The sequence below is a fragment of the Pelodiscus sinensis genome, chromosome 1 (genome assembly GCF_052426305.1).
Source record: "Pelodiscus sinensis isolate ZL-2025 chromosome 1, ASM5242630v1, whole genome shotgun sequence".
NCBI classification, from domain to species: domain Eukaryota; kingdom Metazoa; phylum Chordata; order Testudines; family Trionychidae; genus Pelodiscus; species Pelodiscus sinensis.
The window spans coordinates 189,540,042-189,558,861 of NC_143052.1; the positions used below are offsets into that span (position 1 = coordinate 189,540,042).

Below are 18,820 nucleotides of genomic sequence, written 5' to 3' on the forward strand. Positions count from 1 at the left end.
AGTCAGGGAGAACCGGACAGGGCTAGGGGCTGAAGCTGAGGCAGGGCCAGGGCCAATGGCGGAGCTCTGGGCAGCAGCCAGGACCCTGGACATGGGGCCAGCAGCAGCCAGGAACCCATGTAAAATGTGGGAGTGCTGCAGCACGCTCCAGTCCTCACATCCATGCCTCCCTGCCCTGCTCCTGCATTCTTGAGAGCAGCCTTCCACCCTCTGGTGCGCCTTCCTCCCCTCCTCATTTCACCCTACCCTGCATAAAGCACCATACACCTTAAGGACAGCCTTGCCTAAGACAAAAGAGATGTGTGATCCGCCTATGAGCTAGTGGCTGAGTACTGTTTGGGTGGGGAAGCGAGCTCACCCAGAAACTGGGGAGAAGCAAGAACAGAGAGAGAGAGAGAGGCAAGAAAGCCAAGCAAGAGCCTTTAAGAACAGTGTGACTGGAAAAAGCTAGGGAGTGTTTGAGAAGGGGGTGTTTGGTGTTGGCTAAGAGGCTTGGGGGCTGTAAGCAAAAAAATTGTTCGTTTTGTTCTTGATTTGTTTGATATTCAGAGACCAGGAATTTGTGAGTTCTTTATAAATAAACAAGACTAAATCAAAGGAATACCACACTTCAACAATTTTTACTTATAGTTGGAACACCCTCAGAGTTAGACTCACTCCTCAGAAAAACAACAGTAGTCCGCATGTCCATGAACTTATGGAATTTGCATTGAAATCATGTTGGGTACTACAGTAATTAAAGAAGACACCCCAGTATCTCTCATGATGGGAAGTCAAACTCATTTTAAATGGGCACCTCCTACTGCTGGTAGATGAAACCCAGCATTGCACATGATGCAAAAGGAAGCAGCACATAGTCATCTGCTGCCTCTCTGACGGAGAGATAGTTAATTAGTAACTTATTTGTATAAGTAACTTCAGCCAAAATCATCCCTACCACATCTGTCTACAGAGGACTCCCTTTACGTGCAGACTTCTCTTGGACTACACTGGAGAAGAGGAATAATCAGCTGCCTCTGTGACAGTACTCATGGAGGAGTATGGGGAAGTTTAAGGGAGCGTGTTCTCCCTGCAACTTCCTGCAGTGCGGACAGCACCAAAAGTCGAGTTAAGGTACTTCAACTTTAGCTACATAATTAAAGTAGCTGAAGTTGTGTATCTTAATTCGACCTTATTCTGTAGTGTAGACATACCCTTAGTTCTAGGAAAAAAATAAATAACAACGAAGGCTTCTTAATAATTTGATTGAAAGTATACTTTCATACTAGCGACAGTATAATCATTGATGATTGTAGAAATATAATTTCACATTTCATTATATCCTGGTGAGTATAACTTAAAAAACTTTAGTTGCTATTATAAAACTATAGTGGCTACTGTCATAACAAACTAGCCACACTCAACCAGACAAGTAGCCACATTGTTCATACCAACTAACTACACTCAACTGATCAAATAGCCACAAATGGCTAGTGGTCAGCATGTTGGACACCACAGATATGAAAGAAAAATAGAAGCTGCACACATCTGCATTAAACATCTGACATTAATCAAGTAGATGAAAATAATAAATGGCTGTTTCAAATAATTTTTGATAGCTAAAAAAACAGTCAACCCTATTACTCCTAGATATTAAAAAAATAATGCAAGGTGTTTTTTACTTTAGCTCAAAAGTTTCATGATGATTTTAAAATGCAGTATCATCTCTTATGTATAGAATTCATGGCTAAAATCTAAAGCTTTCTTGAAGGAGCTTAATAAAAAGGAAAACAACCTGCATAGGAATTTTTATCCAGAATGAAGGATAAAACCTGTTACGGTTTAATATTGAATCCATTATAAAATTAATATTGAAGGTTACCCTTGTATAGGGCATCATAATGGAAGTAAATAATACATCATAATACAAGCTGGGTTACCTGAGGAAGAGCTTTGTGTAGCTCAAAAGCTTGTCTTGCTCACCAACAGAAGTTGGTTCAATAAGAGACACTACTTCACCTCCCCTGGTCCCTCTAAAGGTATATCTACACTACAGAGTCTTTTCAGAAAAACAACTGTTTTTCCGACAAAACTTGAGGAACGTCCACACTGCAATTGTGTTCTTCTGAAGAAAATCAAAAGAACAGAGGGTTTTTTTCGGCATTGTTAATCTTCATTCTGTGAGGAAGAAGCCTTTTTGTGTGTGTGGATGGGGAAGAGGGAATTCTTTCAGAAGAAGAGGAAAGAGGTAAAAGCACAGGTGCCCTGGTGGCCATTCCATCCATTGCAATCACAGCTTACATGTGAGAGAGCATCCATTCAGTCCGGATGCTTTCTTTCGAAAAGGCAGATAGCTTTTTCGATTCACTTTTGCAGTGTGAATGCTCTCTTTTGGAAGACGTTTTTTCGGAAGAGCTCTTTCAGAAAAGCTTCTTCCAAAAGAAGCCTGCAGTCTAGATGTAGCTTAACAGCCTGGGACTCATAGATACAGCAACACTGCACACAATGGGTGTGTCTAGACTACAGGTTTTTTTAGAAAAAAGTGTCAGTTTTTCAAAAAAACGTCCCTTGCATCTAGACTGCCGCTGCGTTCTTTCGCAATGAACATGGTGGGTTTTTCAACCGTGGTAAACCCCATTTTATGAGGAAGAACGCCTTTTTTCGAAAGTGCTCTTGAATGCAAACGGGGCTTTTTCGAAAGAGGGCATCCAGACTGCCTGGGTGCTCTCTTTCAAAAACGTGGTTTAGTTTTTTAAAAGAAGTGGTTGCAGTCTAGACGCTGTCTTTCGAAAGAGGCTTTTTCAAAAGATTCTTTCGAAAAAGCCTCTTTCGAAAGAGGCTTGTAGTCTAGACGTACCCAATGGAAGAAAATATGTTCTTTTTAGAACCACTAGGTGGCACTGAAACAGTTTGGCAAGATTTACAGAGAGCTTCTAAGTGGAGTTCCCATAAGTATGTTTTCCCTAGAAAAAATGTAGGTTGTTAGTCTCTGCCTCAAAAAAAGCATTATTCTTACAATTACATTACACAGATTACAAGCCTATATGATATATTTCTTATCCTCACCATGTATTGTACTAATGTGCATTATATTGTAGCTATGTGAACCAAAATATTTCTAGTTATAGTCATATACTAGCACTGTAGGAATACCGGTATGATAAATTTTAACACTACCTGCATAAATAGTACTGTCTCGAATATCTACAGATAGCATATAAAGGTTTTGTACACTTAGGACCAACTGTATTTCACATATCATTCAATATCTGTTACAGTAACGTATACTAGAGAACCCCAAAAGGCTAGATAGAAATAAAAACTTAAACTTAGAATTATTGTTGATTTTAAATATCTATACCTATAGCTAGACATAGATATAAATACAGATATGATATATTCCCAGTTACTACACAATTTCTCAGCAATCTAGGAGCACATATTATAACTCAAGCTCATGTAGGTCTCTTCCCATAACAGAAATAAAGAGAATCTTTGTGCCAGGAGTAATAGTAGATACTGAGATTCTATTGTTGCTTTCTTTTTCTGATATTTATGTTTCTTTTTATGTCCATAGCAGGATAGGTAGGAAGGAGTCAGGAAAGATTGTCAGCAGAAATTCTACAGTGAAGCAAAGAGCATATCTTTAGGGATAGTTCTGCGTTTCTTATTCTAATAAAATTCCTTGCTCAGAATTGGGGGAAAAGTAATTTTTTTGGTAACTTTTACTTTTATAATGTGATGCAATATCAGAAATCAGTTCACTTTGCATCAGCATAAAAAAGGACCAGAAAATGCTTTCAGCCTCTCAAAAGACTCCTTATGAGAAATCAACAGAGACTAGGTACCATCTAGATCAGGAGTGGGCAATAATTTTTGATTGGGTGGGGCCCACTCCAAGATTTTGGAAAGTGGTCAAGTGCTGCATTCGTCTATGGAGGAGGTGTGGGGTTTGGGACGGAAGCTGGGAGCAGAAGGGAACTCAGGACAGGGGACTGGGGTGCAGGAGAAGGTGTGGTGTCTGAGAGAGAGTTTAGGTGAAGTAGGGGATTATAACCTTGGGCTGGGGATTAGGGTGCTGGGTCTGGGAGGGAGAAGGGGTGCAGGAGTGAATTTTGACTTGGGTGAGGAGTGTAGCAGGGGTTGCTGGGTCTGGGAGGGAATTGTGATCTAGGATGGTGTGTGGAGGATTTGGGTGGTGACCTGGGGCAGGGAGTTAAGAAGTGGGAGAGCCTGGGGTGCAAAAGGCAGGGGCTGAGGTGCCAGAGGCAGGCTCTGGCCAGGAGACACTTACCTTAGGCGGCTCTCATCCAGGAGTCCAGCAGGGTCCCTAAGGCAGGCTCCCTCATACAGCAGCCCCAGCCACATTGGTTCTGTCCATGTGCTGCTCAGGGCCATGTGACCCTGAGGGATGAGAGACTTCACGCGCACTCTCCTGCCCCCAGAACAATTGGGTTCTGTGTGAGGAGCATGCAAAGTTTCTCGCCCCCCTACCAAGGTCATGCAGTGCCTAGAGCAGTGGTTCCCAACCTGGGGTCTGTGGACCACCAGGGAATTGCGGGGGGTCCGTGAAAAAAATAAGATAAAGAAAAATGATCATAGAAAATAAGCTTTAAATAAATTGCAAAGTTACAATCAATTATTATTTTTAAATTAAATATCTTCCAATAATTTTATTATTTACAGTCCAAAAATCTATGTTGTGGCACCTTTGTGTGACAAAACAATCACGACAGTTAGAAGCATACAAACATTAGTCATACATTCAGCATGGCTCTGTGGCTGCAATCAGGCTCACCGAAGAGAAAGGAAACTGATGAGCAGAGTGAAGCATCCACAAGTGGAATGTCTAATCAAACAGACAGAAGTAAACGAAAAGTGAGAAAATACTCAGGTGACTACTAGAATTGCAGCTAGTATTGGCTTTGGTGGGGGTCCGTGAACGGTTTGGGAGGGGAATTGGGGGTCTGCACTAGTGAAAAGGTTTGAAACCACCGGCCTAGAGGGAACCCCCATATGTTTTGAACAGCTGGCAACTCCGTTTACATGCCACATGCCCCTGGCAGGGAGCAAGAAAGTTTGCATGTTCTCTTGCCCCCAGCTACGATGATTGGCCTTGGGGTAGGGAAGTGTGCAAAATCGGCTCCCCCTGCCCCACCACCAGGGGCATGAGGTGTGCAGAGGGAACTTAGCAGCTACTTTTCATATGTAGATCTCAAAATGCTTTACAAAGGAGCTCAGTATGATCTCCCATTTTGCAGTTTGGCAAACTGAGGCACATTGGCCGACATGTTTTGCACTAGGTCACCTAGCAAGCAGTGTCAAAGCCAAGACTTGAACTAAAGTCTCAAATCCAAGTCCAATGCCTTATCCACACTGCCTAGTAAAAGCCTCTTTGTTAACAATTTGAAGGCTTAAGACATGATTACTCCCAGCTGTGTGAACTTAAAAGCAAGAGTGAAGAATAGAGCAAGAAACTTTTCCCTCTACTTTGGACCTTTGTACTGGCCCCATACACAAAGCAAACAATGGGAAGAGTAGAATGTAAAAAAATAAAATAAAACAAAAAAACCCTGATGAAAATAGTAGAGCATAGGTTAATAATCCCACTAAGCGAGAGTTTGCGATTACAAACAGAAATAATCAAATGATTGTGTCACGATATACAGGTCATTGCCTAAAAGGGGACTTAATGAAAGCTTTTATGCAGGCTTTAATATTTTTCTTGTCTGCAGCAACAGTCTTCATAAATTTTTGATTAATGAACTCATTAAGCCCTTTAAAGACTAACAAGATGGTTTATTAGGTGATGAGCTTTTGTGGGCCAGACCCACTTCCTCAGATCAAATTGTGGAAGAAAATTGGCATGACCATATATACCAAAGGGATACAATCAAAAAAATGTGAACATATATAAAATTGATATATATTTGGTATATATGGTCATGCCAATTTTCTTCCACAATTTGATCTAAGGAAGTGGGTCTGGCCCACAAAAGCTCATCACCTTGTGGAAGAAAACATTGTCCTCACTCTGCGTTGTGTTTAAGCAACAAGTAACCAGAGGCAGTTTTATTACGAGCTGCAGCAAGGGAAAAACTGGTTCGGACGGGGGGGAAGCCCCCCCCCCCCCGAGGCAGATCTTCGAATAGAAGCAATTATGAAGCAGTTTATATACTGTCCATTTAGGTATAATAACAATAACAATTAGTCTCCTTCCCATTACAAACACCAATGGCTAACAGTTATTTAGTTCCACCCAGATGCTCCTTATCTCAAGGTCCCTGCCAGAGTCAGCATTCTATCCTTATCTCCGTATGGAGGTGAGAGGCAAAGGCAGCGTCTAATTACAGATCTCGCGTTGTCAGGCCACAGACTTAGCCTGACTCTTGCTCTCTTGTTAACAAGACCAAGATTGCTGCACACAAATTCCCTTATTCCCTTTTCCTGCCTCCACATCCTAATAAACCATCCTGTTAGTTTTTAAAGTGCTGCATAGTCCTGTCTTTTGTTTCAGCAAAACCAGACTGACATGGCTACATCTCTATTACTATTAATATTCATTAAGCCCTGACATTACTAGGAAAGACATATTTTTTCTGTGACCCATGATAATTAAAATGTGAATGCATTTGTTCAAGAAAATAACTAGAATAATTTATTTAGCAAAACAACATAAAACCAGCTTTAGACTTAGCTACATGAATTAGTTAACCATCATGGACAAAACTGACAGTTATTAGGCTAGTTTAATGTTATATCAATCACAATGATTCACAGGTAGAAGGTGGCGTACAATACCACCTGGTATACTCTCTCTATTTACATGGATATTAAAATTATAGCTGCTTGGAAAATTTCTATGGACTACTTTCTATAGACAAAAACGAATGAAAATGTTAGCAATTTTTTCCTTTTTCCTAACCAGTTCTAATTCACAGGGATAGCAAAGTGGGGTGACATATTCTGTTCTATCAATGCTTATGCACTATTCCTGGGGTTAAGTCAAAGGGTTAAATCCTGGTCTTCTTGAAATCAATGACAAAACTGTCTTTTACTTTACGTTTTCTCCTCAGGTCCCTAAAGAGGACAGTGAGTAAGTATAATGAAGTTGTATATGCACATCAAGCAGAATTTTCAGTAGCAAAACAATGATAAGCACACCAGAAGAATACAGGGATTTCTACTTACAAGCTGGAAAATCCCATAGCTACAATATGTATCTCACAGCATTCACAAGTTGGGAGGTGGACCATTCTAGATTATCTTACCACTGTTCCAGGTTCCTGCGATGTGTTACAGGGAAAGAGTTTTACTTTCCAAAAGAAGTACTCAGTGTACAGAAAAATCCTTCCTCATCTCAGAATGGAACAGTTCAGTCAGAGTTGTATTGTTTATGCCAAAAGCACAATACTGATTTGGAAGCAATCAAATGACACATTTTTAAGTGTACGTACTGTAACAGATCGTAGAGTCCCCTGTTTTGATGGGTAAAAAGGTGTGTGTGTGCGTGAGTGTTATGTTAGCTGTGAGTCAATCCATTGTGTTAGTTCATTTGAGTTAGCTTACAAGGAGTCCCTGCTATAGGTTGCCCTGGTTTACATCCGTTCTGCACTAAAGTCGTTGATGCATTATAAGTCCTCCCATTGTTTGCTCTTAAGTCGCGCAAAAAAAAAAATTGCTCAAATGGAAGTCAACTGCAGGAAAAATATTCCCTGTTTTAAGTTGTTTCACTATAAGTTCAAGTGTTTTGGAACACGTCATGGACTTATAGTGAGAATAGCCTGTACCACAATTGAAAATCTGGTCAAAATGCAAGCTAATATGGTTGAAGCCATGTCAATAGGCTGTGTTTTCACTTTGGTTTCCGACAGGCAAAAACGAGGCTAAGTAACATGGCTTGAAGTATGTTCTAGGAGGGAGGGGCTTTGAAGCCATGTTACATTTACTTGACTGAGGTAATATGACTGAAAAATACACAATATTATTGTGACATGGTGCGCCAACCCTGCACTGATAGTGAAGGAGTTAACCAGGCTTGCTGGGCTGAGAAGTCCCCTCTCCCGTGGCCCTGCTGGGCATGCTCCAGCTGCAGGATCAGTATAAAGGCCAGTGGAGCAGCTCAGTCAGGTCTGACCACTGAAGGGGAAGGAGCTCCTGCCAGAGTTGAGGAGCAACCACCCCTGCGGGATCAACTGGAGTGGCCGCGCATTCTGGAGCCGGAGCCATGGCACCAGCCAGAGCCACAGCCACCGCAGCCACCACCGCACCTTTCACGAGCTATCGCCACAGCTGTGATGCCAACTGCTATGCCAACAGCCACCGCCTTCACCAGCGCCAGGCCAAGCGCAGCCACTGGCGTGTTCACCAGCCCAGGTGGGAAAGCAGCCCAGGCAGGGGGCAGGAGACCACCCAGTGAGCTCGGCGTGCTTCCAGGACGACTCTCCGCTGAGCCAGTGGTGGGAGCCACCTGCCGCTGATAGGGCCCTGGGTTGGGGCCCAGTGGAGAGGGAGGGCCCAGGCGCCTCTACCCTCCTACCCTGACACTGCCAGCCAGGGGGCAGTACAGACTAGGCTGCTGGGCCATATTCACCCTCCTACCAGGGGGCAATACAGACTATGCTGCTGGGCCATATTGACTCCACAGACAGGGGGCAGTACAGACTTGGCCACGAGGCCATATTTTCCCCTTCCAAAGGGGCACGCGACTCCGTGACAGTTATCCATCAAGACAAGCCCAGGTTAATCCTGTATGAATATTTTAACCCTCTGTTTACTAAACCTTAGTGTCATAACTAAGGATTTCATTAAAGCCAAAATACCCGATTAAATGAATTATAAAGGTTTTATTTTACTGTGTGCAAGGTACATATTCATTAAGCCATTTTGTTTCTAACTTGTGCAAGTGATTTTGTAAAAAGTATTAGGCTGGGCAGATACACCAACAATACGTTACAGTAAGGCACTATATGGTATACTGTGCTGTACAATTCTGTTAGATGTGATATTATGTATGATGGCATTTTCTTTTTTTGGTGGGCAGAAGGAGAAGGCAGTGTGTTGACCTTAATTAGAATAATTAAAACCAGAATAATTGAATCCTAAAACCATTTTTAAAATATTGACATTATTTTCAAGTCATTTAGAGCTTGTTGTATAATTCTTTGGCAATGCTTTATCCTTCATTTTAGCCATTTCCTCACTGTCTGAAGTATGTCTGTCATTGGTGGTTACCAGCAACTCCATGTATAGGAGAAAAAGGAAAGAGATTGGCTATTTGTTATATTATTCATAATCTATTGAAAAATGGACACATTAGAAAAACAGTATTATTCCCCTAAATCAAGCTGATGCCTCCACCACATAAAACTTTCTCAATCATTAAAACATTGCCATTATAAATAAGTCATCCTGGTAGCTTCCATAGTGGTTCCAAAAGCTGTGGATTCCCAAGCAAACAGATAACTCAGTTGTTTGTAGACTATTTGTCATTCCAGTTTAATAACAAATTGATGGACTCATTGTCTACTTCGCTTCTGCATTTGTCATGGTAACATGTCTGTCTTCATCTGGATCCGTGACTCCACCTTATGGAAAGATACACAGAAGAACAAAATGGAGGCTGCTTTTCTGAGTTCCTGAAATTTACTGTTACCAAGGTGATGGAAAACAAAACAAATGGCTGTCCTGTCTGTCTGTATTCCTTCAGGTTCAGCAATAACAGATAAAAGGAGCCAAACTTCTAACTTTTAGGTCAATGGACATTGGTACAGGATCATGTAAAGAAGTTCATTCCATTGTGACTGTTGATCACTTAACAATCTATAAAGTTCTCTGAATGCAGCAGTAAGTCTGATAAGGGGATTTCTTTTACTATCAAAGCTCGGATGAATGTCAGATTGTTTGGAGAGAATAAATATATGTATTGCTTTTCAGGAGAGATACCTCTTGTTTCCTCAAAATGCAGCAATTTACTGTCTTTGAGATTATTTTGTAATGATTTTTTATGCTGTATAAATCAAATTCCCTTGTCATAAATATACAATTGCTTTTGATAGGTTTAAGTGCAATTTCACTTACTTTTCAGCACTATCTGTAAAATTCTATAATTCCATATTCATTTTTATCTCATTTTCAAATGCCACTCCTAGTCGATACCTAGAATCAGGGACAAGTATGATTTTTGTGAGTGTGAAACATTTCACATACACCCTCACACAGATAACTAATTTCTGACCCACCATCCCAAAATAAAATAAAAATTAACTGACTTATACACCATGCTCACACTTTTCTCTGTGCTGTCTGTTTTTATAAATAGGGTAAAAAGTAACCCCCTAGAGACAATAATATTTCTATTTTCAGGGCCTATCTCGTCAGATTTTTTTTTTTTATAGAAAACAGTGTTTTGTCCAAGCTGTGGTAAATCATGACAGACTGCTCACTTGAAGGAGCTGACAGTCAACGGAGTATGTGGAATTAAAAGCAGCCTAGAATCCTGAATCTACCACCACGCCTATTATACAAGAGCACCCCTCTCCTGCCAGAACCTGAAAACACGAGCTTAGCCTGCTGTGTAACTTTGTGTTACAGAACTTGCATACTATTTAACTAATGCTTCCAAACAAAATTATCTGTGGTTTTGTGAGGTTGTTTATTAGGGTTGCCAGATGGCTTCAGTAAAAATACTGGACACACTTGACATTATATAAGGTGACCAGAATTTGAAAATGTGCAAGGAGGATACTGAGTTGACAAAAAAACCATACTTGTATATGTATATAAATAATCATATAAATTAATGATCACGATATTAGTCGTCTTATAAGACAAACAGACTTAACGAAAACAATCATACAACATTAAAAACATCAATATTTGTCTCTCTTTTAAGAAATTAAGAATCTCAATCCATTTTTTATCAACTTCGCGCTCAGTCCATTCATTGTCTTTTATTATATTGTTAATTCTTCATACTTCGTTGAACAATAGTCATTTATTGTGATGCCAAATTTTTCTTTAACGAATAAAACTGTTTCAAGGATTTTATTCCATTGAATTTCTTCATTCAGCAGAATCAAATCAAACACGTACACTGGTTCGTCATGCTTAGTCCAATTTTCTAGATATTCAATAGCATTTTTATAAAAGTTCATCGCCTCCGTTGTAAATTCTTTCTGCATTCCCGGATTGCTCTCTTGTAATTTGTTTAAATTAGTAATTACAACCAATGGAAGGAAGTTGGACTCAACACGTGATTCAAGTTGCTCATTTAATTGTTTAATATGCAATCCCACTTCTGTAGAAGTTATATGCTTTTTTTCAATACTTTTTATAACTGACTAGAACAAAGTTGCTTGATTGTGAACAAAGTGCAGAGTTACTTCAACAGATTCATTCTTAAAAAAGTTTTTGAAGATCAGTGGACATTTTTCCCAAACTTAGAAAATATGATTTTAAAGGCTCAAACAGTTGCAGCACTCGTTCAATGGCTGGCATTAAAGCTAACCATCTTGTTTTCTAATATCCCAACAGTTTTTTATATTCAGCTGAGGCTTCTTCGCAAAAAGTCTTTAATGATGAAACTCTTACAGTGAATCATTCAAAATGTAAATAAATTTGAGGTATCACAACTTCAGCATCGATGGACATTAAGTTTGATGCTGTATTGATGGCATTAGATACAATATGAGCATTGCAACCTATTCCAATAATCGTTTTCCCAAGTAAATGCATCATTTTCTTATGAACATTTTTATCGCCTTTGTGATTTACATCTCCAAAATTAGTATTTGTGTTATCGGCACACATCGCAATCACTTTATCATTCAAATTATGATTATCCACTAATTTTTTGATATGATTGGATATTATTTCAGATGTCTCATCATCAATTGCTTCCAAATTCAAAACTTTGATTTTAATACCATTTTCAAAACTGAAGTAACGAACTAACACCGGATACAACTTTGTATCTTTGTGGTTTGAAGCATCCGAAAGAAGTGTAACAAATTTAGCTTCTTCTAAATCTTTCTTCAAATTCTCTTGTGCGTAAGTTTGAAAAACGTTGCAAATAATAGCCTATGCTTTAGTTCTGGCACAATGGAATTTTTTATTATAAAGTATTCTATTCAGTTTTGATGTACAGTCCATGCTCCGAAAACTTTGATTGTGCATCACAGTGTGTTACGCAGTCAGACCTTCAGCAGCTGCTAAATTCTTTTTGTCTTCTCCAAATGATGTACTTCCTAAGAAGTCTGTAACTTTCTGGGACATTGATGCCGATGTTAAAGAATTTTGATGTTTGTTTGATGAAACATGCTTCATTATGCTGTATCGGCCACCTACTGCCACACTGAATTCCATGGAACAGACAGTACATTTCACTAATGAATCATCTCTTGTTTCATCCACAATTCTGATGAAAGGAAATTCCTTTTTAAAATTCTCATTGAAATGGCATTTTCTTTTCTTCGACATTTTTAGGGTTAATCGTGTCAGCTAAAAAAATCACATTGACAATAAATTAAAATGGCTCAAAATAAACAATAACATTTCATAAATACCCTCTAAGTGTACTTTTACTGTATATTAAGCCTTTTAACAGGGGTTCAATTGCAGTATAATGATACTTTAAAAAACAGTGATATATATATATATATATATATATATATATATATATATATATATATATATTTTGGCAAAGTAGAACAAGTAGGACAATTTTTTTCAAAGGAGGACAAAAGGAGGACATAATTATTGGGGAGGACAAGCCCCTCAAAAGGAGGACTGTCCTCAAAGGAGGACGGATGGTCACCTTACATGACATCACAATCTACATTACATCTTATTTAGAAAATACCGGACATTTATATTTTCTCATTTATATTTTCTCAGTTTGTTTCCTGAACAGAAAGCTCAAATACAGGACTGTCCAGTTCAAAACCAGGCACCTGACACCCCTATTGTTTATCGGCTTGATAATAGCTTTAATTAATGCTGATGCATCCTAGCAAGGAAGCATAACCTCATATAGAAGTTAGGTGTGCCAGTGTCTTGTTTTTGTAAAACCTTGATATGATAGATATGGCAATGTCCTGTCATTTCCTTGAAAAATCTTCAAAAATTGAGTCTAAACATTTTTTAATCTAATGTATTAAAAATGCAAAGTTTATGTATTACTGGAAGATTTACCAGGTGTTGCCCAGATCTGCGGGTGGTGGAGGCCGCATGGCCCGCACACCAGGTTCTCCCCAGGCCTGGCTGAGGTTGGGGTGGTGCAGGAGTGACAGGATATGAGAAGGGACTCAGATCAGCGGCCTGGAAGGTGTGGAGGGCTCATGGGGGACAACTGTAGCAGAGGGGGAAGCACTGTCTGGGCGGTGATGAGCCTGCCACAGTAAAGGCGTCACTACCAGGATACCAGTGGGGGCTCTCTGGGCACCTGGAGCCATGCTGCTTTGCCAGGGGCAGCTCCCCAGGGTAGCCACGGCGAGGGCCATGCTGGTTATCTTGCAGTGGCTCTCTGGTGCCGGCAGGGGTTGTGGAGGCTGTGCTGCATATTTGGGTGTCCCTATGCAGTCCTGTGCACTTGTGTACCTAGGTCTGCTGTAGGGCTTCATCCCTCTGTGGTCACTTTACCCTATGACTGTCCCCCCTAGCAGCCTCTTCTCTTTCTATGACATGGAAAACAATACCATTGTAGGGAGTGGGACATCCCATTTTCCTGGCACAACCAAACTATGACCTTGCTTTAAGTTAAGATAAGAGGAAGCTGCCTACCAAATTTGGTGATCCTAGCTCTTACTGTTTAGGAGGAGTTCTTGAATAAGCAGATTCACAGATGTACATACAGACATGCACACTTCTAAAATATATACATTGTGGGACTGTACTTAATTTCTCTAGGGAGGAGAGGTAGCCAATGTAAATCTTCGGTAGTGTGATGAGCTGCAAAGCATTATGTGAACAATGGGCCAGACAAGAATGGACTTTTGGGGCCAAACAGAATTAATAGGGTATCCCTAGCAGTAGGTGAATGAAAATTTAACTCCCTCTAGTTATGTAACAACAACAAAAAGAGAGGCTTTAGAAGCTGTTCCTGAAGGTTATCTGTTCCCTGAATTTGAAGATCCAAGGCCCAAGTTGTATAAAGGAAAGAGGACATATCTACATTACAGATTTTTGCCAATGCACATTGCGTTGGTATAAAGCTGCTGTAAATATTATATTTCTTTTGTGTGCACATACGTGGCTTCATGTATTGGCACTGCTCATACTCACCTGCCCGGAGTGCATGTGATGATGCACAGGGCTGTGTACTATGGGTATGTATCTAGGGTTGCCAGATGGTTTCAACAAAAATATCGGGGACACTTGACATTACATCACAATCTACATCACATCTTATTTAGAAAATACCGGACATTTACATTTTCTCTATTTGTTTCCTGAACAGAAAGCTAAAATACTGGACTGTCCAGTTCAAAACCGGACACCTGGCAACCCTATTTGCATCCCCATGTGAAATTCACCACCATGTAGCCCACTGTCTTTGGGAAGTTTTTGCAGTGAATATTGGGGCAGAAACAAATTGCATAGAGGTGATTTGGAGCACGGGCTCACTTCTCAACATGCAGCTTTCTCCCTCCCATATGATCTGTATCTCCACATTTTTGTGCCTTTAAAAAATATACCATGAACCTGCATGACCCTCTTTACTGTGTACGTGCTTCTATCAGAGATGAGAGTCTGCACTACTCTGTGATTGTCATGAGCATTGAAAGCACAGGATACATGAGAGATTTCTTTGATCTAGCCTCTTAACTGCTCTTGGCATTACATCTCAATTTATGATGTAATATATTTTGCTATATCTTTTCGTACTGGTATTTCCAGGAGTTATAACATATCAAAAATACGTGTAATTATTAAGGGTGTGTCTACAGTGGTGCTAACTTGAAATAAGTAAGCAATTTTAGCTATGCAAATTGCATAGCTTATTTTGAGAGTCTATTTCAAAACAGTGCCATATTTCGAAATAGACGGCTATTCCGACAAGTCCCTTAATCCCCGTGGAATGAGGTTTGCTGAGGCATCAGAACAGCAAGCCTATTATTTCGATCGCATTTTGAAATAACGGGCGTGCTGTTAAGATGCTGAAAACGCTATTTCAGGATACCGGACGTATCCTGAAATAGCACCGCTGTCTAGGTGTACCCTTTAAAACATTTGTTAATATGGAATCTTTGTTTTAAAGTACTGCTATGATTTGAGTTTTGTTTACTAGTCTGTAAAAACACTGGAAGATTTACCTGGCTTTTCTCAGGTCCTTAACTCAAATAATTTTTGGAAAATAAAATGAAAATGTACATGCTTCTGTAACCCACACACCTAGGCTACGTCTACACTGGCTACAATTTCCGGAAAAGCCATGCAAATCAGGTAAGTCAAAGTAGGAATAAGAGATCCTCCGGAAAAGGGCTTTATTCCGGAGGATCACGCCAGTCTAGACGCTTTTTTTCCGGCTTTTCCCCAAGCCGGAAAAAAAGCGGCGGACATGTTTATTTAAATCTGCGGGGGATATTTAAATCCCCCGCGGATTTCCCTATCCTGACTTACCTGATTTGCATGGCTTTTCCGGAAATTGTGGCCAATGTAGACGTAGCCATGGTGTGGTTACTTAGTACTGCAAGTGGCACCTAGACCACTGCAACAGTTAGGATCAAGAGACCTCTACAGCATGGGCTGGGAGCCAGATGGTTTTTAGCTCAGAGGGTAGAGGCTTCTAGAGTCAGCTCCTGAGGTTCCAGGTTCAAATCCACATGTGACAAGTGGGGGCTCGTCCGGGATCTCAACTAGGTCTCTGAAGCTCGGGACCTGCTCCCTCACCGAGGGGAAGTATGTAACCCACACACCTAGCGTGGTTACTGAGCAATGCAAGTGGTACCTAGACCACAGCATCAGTTAAGATCAAGAGACCTCTACAGCATGGTCTGGGAGCCAGCTGGCTTTTAGCTCAGAGGGTAGAGGCTCCCTATAGTCAGCTCCTGAAGTCCCAGGTTCAAATCTGCCTTCGTGGTGGTTACATTTCATTTAAATCTCATTGCTCTGGGGTGGGGTTTGGGATGAGGGGTTCAGTGTGCAGGTTGCCCCAGGGAGAGACGACAACCCCCAGGCCTCTCTCACCACATTAGCTTGGGGCCACATGAGAAGAGCCTGGCCATGGCCACTGCAGTTTTAGCAGGCACAGGAAGAGGGGCATGTCCCCTGGCTGGAGCAGGTCCAGGTAAGGCTCTGTGAGAGCCACAGAAGGGTCACCTGTTCTCTGGAAGCAGCAGCTCTGGGGCAGCTCCAGGTTGGATGCCGTGGCTGGGGGGAGAGTGGGGGAAGCGCGTCCTTCTTTAGCCACAGCACGGAACTACCATGACCAGGGGAGTGGATGAGGCAGCTGCTCCCACAGCCTCAGCACAGAGCTGCCTCAGCTGGGGGGCCACACAGGCCCCTTCTGGCCAATAACAGAGCTCCTGCAGCAGCTCTGAGCTGAGGCTGGCAGGCAGAGGTGGCACTCTGCACTCCTGCCATAAGCCCCTACCTGCCCAGAGCCCACTTTAAGCATTCGCTGAGTTATGTCAGTTTTGAGGACGGTACTTGATTTGGTGATTCTCTTTTTTCTGTATGGTTTTCTGAGAAGCAATCCCATTCTAGGCACATCATGTTTTCCTGGCACAACCAAACCCTTGACCTTGCTTTAAGTTATGATAAGAGGAAGCTACATAATAAATTTGGTGGACCTAGCTCTTACTGTTTAGGAGGGCTTAGAGTGTTTGGAGGAGGGTGTAAAGAATCATTGCAGAAAACTATATCATTATATTAAAATAAGTTGCACCAGTTTACACAAACTTTCATAGGCCCTGTCTTTCGGGGTTGCTGAGGTGTGCTTGACCCCAGCTCCACCTCCAGCCCTGCCACCACCCCGCCTCTTCCTGACTTTACTCTTTCCCTATCCCACCTCTTTCGGCCCTAATTTTGTCCATATTCTTTAAACAGACATCTGACTGACTTTGACTTACTAAAAATAGTTTAGCTAAAAACATATATTATTGTTTTTTATTGTAGGCTGGTAGTGATGGGGAAAACATTGGAAATTGCCCATTTTCTCAGCGCCTCTTTATGATTCTGTGGCTAAAAGGTGTTATATTTAATGTAACAACTGTAGACTTGAAAAGGTAAGATTACAATATATATTTTCATTTTAGTCCAAGGGGAATTCTGTGCTATTGCACAATGCAGAATTTTGCAGAAATCGACATCGGTTGCATAGAATTTCCTTTCCTCCACAGAAATGGGCTGCAGTGCTGCTGGTTATAGGGTTGCTAGGCCTGGCAGAGCCCAGCACACACACAGAAAACACTGCTCGGGGGAGGGAGCTAGAGGATTTGTGGCATCCAGTATGCCCTGAAGGACAGAGAGCATGGCACATGGGAAATTCCATGCCAGCCTGGGACTGGCTGTTTCTCCCACTGGAGCCCTAGGCTCTAGGGCAGGGGTAGGCAATAATTTTTTTGCCTGAGGCCACTTTGGAAAGTTTTGAAGTGGCCCCAGGCCACACAGGAAGGGGCGCTACATCAAGCGGAAGGGGCGAGGCCAAGATACTTCCGGGTTCCCCACCCCCAGACAATGATTGGTCTGAGGATAAGGGAGTGCCTTTGCTCCCCCTCCCCCCACATTCTCCTTAGGTGCCCATGCCCCTGCCATGGGAGGAAACTTCCTGCGCTCTCCTACCCCTAGGCCAAATAGGGCCTGTGGATGGGGGAGCACATGAAGAGTCCTCCATTCTGCCCTCGCCCTGCGAGCAGCGCGCAGCTCCTCAAAGCACTACGTGGTCCTGGCAGGGCAGGAGGAGGCTTGGCGCGCTACCCCGCCCCTAGGCCAATTATGGCCTGGGGGCGGGGGAGTGCATGAAGCCTTCTCAGCTCTGCCCCCACCCTGCGAGCAGCACACGGTGCTTCAAAGCGCTGCATGCTCCTGGCAGGACGGGAGAAGTGCTCCCCTGCCCCTAGGCCCTGATTGGCCTAGGGGCGGGGGAGCAGCAGGGCCTCTGCTGGCTGGATCCACCCACTTGGTAGGCTGGATCCGCCCACGGAGGCCCTTTTGCCCACCCCTACTCTAGGATGTGGGAGGAGATGCAGGTACCTGCACTCATCCCCAACTGGGCTGCGGGGGCCGGGGAGAGGACAAAGAAACAGGAACTAGTTGTCATAGGGTTGTGACTACTCTTGAGGGAAATTTTTTGTGCCTGTATTCCTACAAACATACGTTCTGGCAGGTATTTTGAAATGAATTACAAAATAATTGAAACTGATGTGATTATGTAGGGTTATTTTGACAAAAAAAATTGCAACGTTTTTAATTTTTTGGCACCGAACCCAGAGTAGTATTTTCAGAACAATATTATCTAAATGATTATTTTAAAGAATGAATTGCATAAATTTGAAATACACATGCAATCAGGCATTATTTATGCTGTTACTTGGTGTTTTCATAGCTCTTTATGGGCCTGATTTTTCCCTGATTTAAATAGATGTAAATCAGGAATAATTCCATTGAAGTCAGTGGAGTTAACATGGTGTAAAATAAGATTGTATATGGTGAATGCATGGCAGAGATTAATTAATTAATCAATCAATCAATACTATTAAATGTTCAACATCTCTATGAGGTATGCGGGTAAATCTTACCTTTACAGAGAGATAAACCAAGACAGAAAAAAGGAAGTGATTTTGTCCAAGGCTACACAATAATTGCTAGGGATGTTAAAACAGTTAACTGGTTAATTGAC

General features: G+C 41.7%; 1 protein-coding gene across 1 annotated transcript in view; it reads left to right on the forward strand.

Moving 5' to 3' along the window:
• Nucleotides 1–18,820, forward strand: part of CLIC6 (CLIC family member 6) — a 51,468-nt gene that overhangs the window by 20,958 nt on the left and 11,690 nt on the right. The window contains exon 2 of the mRNA XM_006126010.5: nt 17,098–17,207. Coding sequence (XP_006126072.4) covers nt 17,098–17,207 — 110 coding nt within the window. The remainder of the gene's footprint in view (nt 1–17,097; nt 17,208–18,820) is intronic.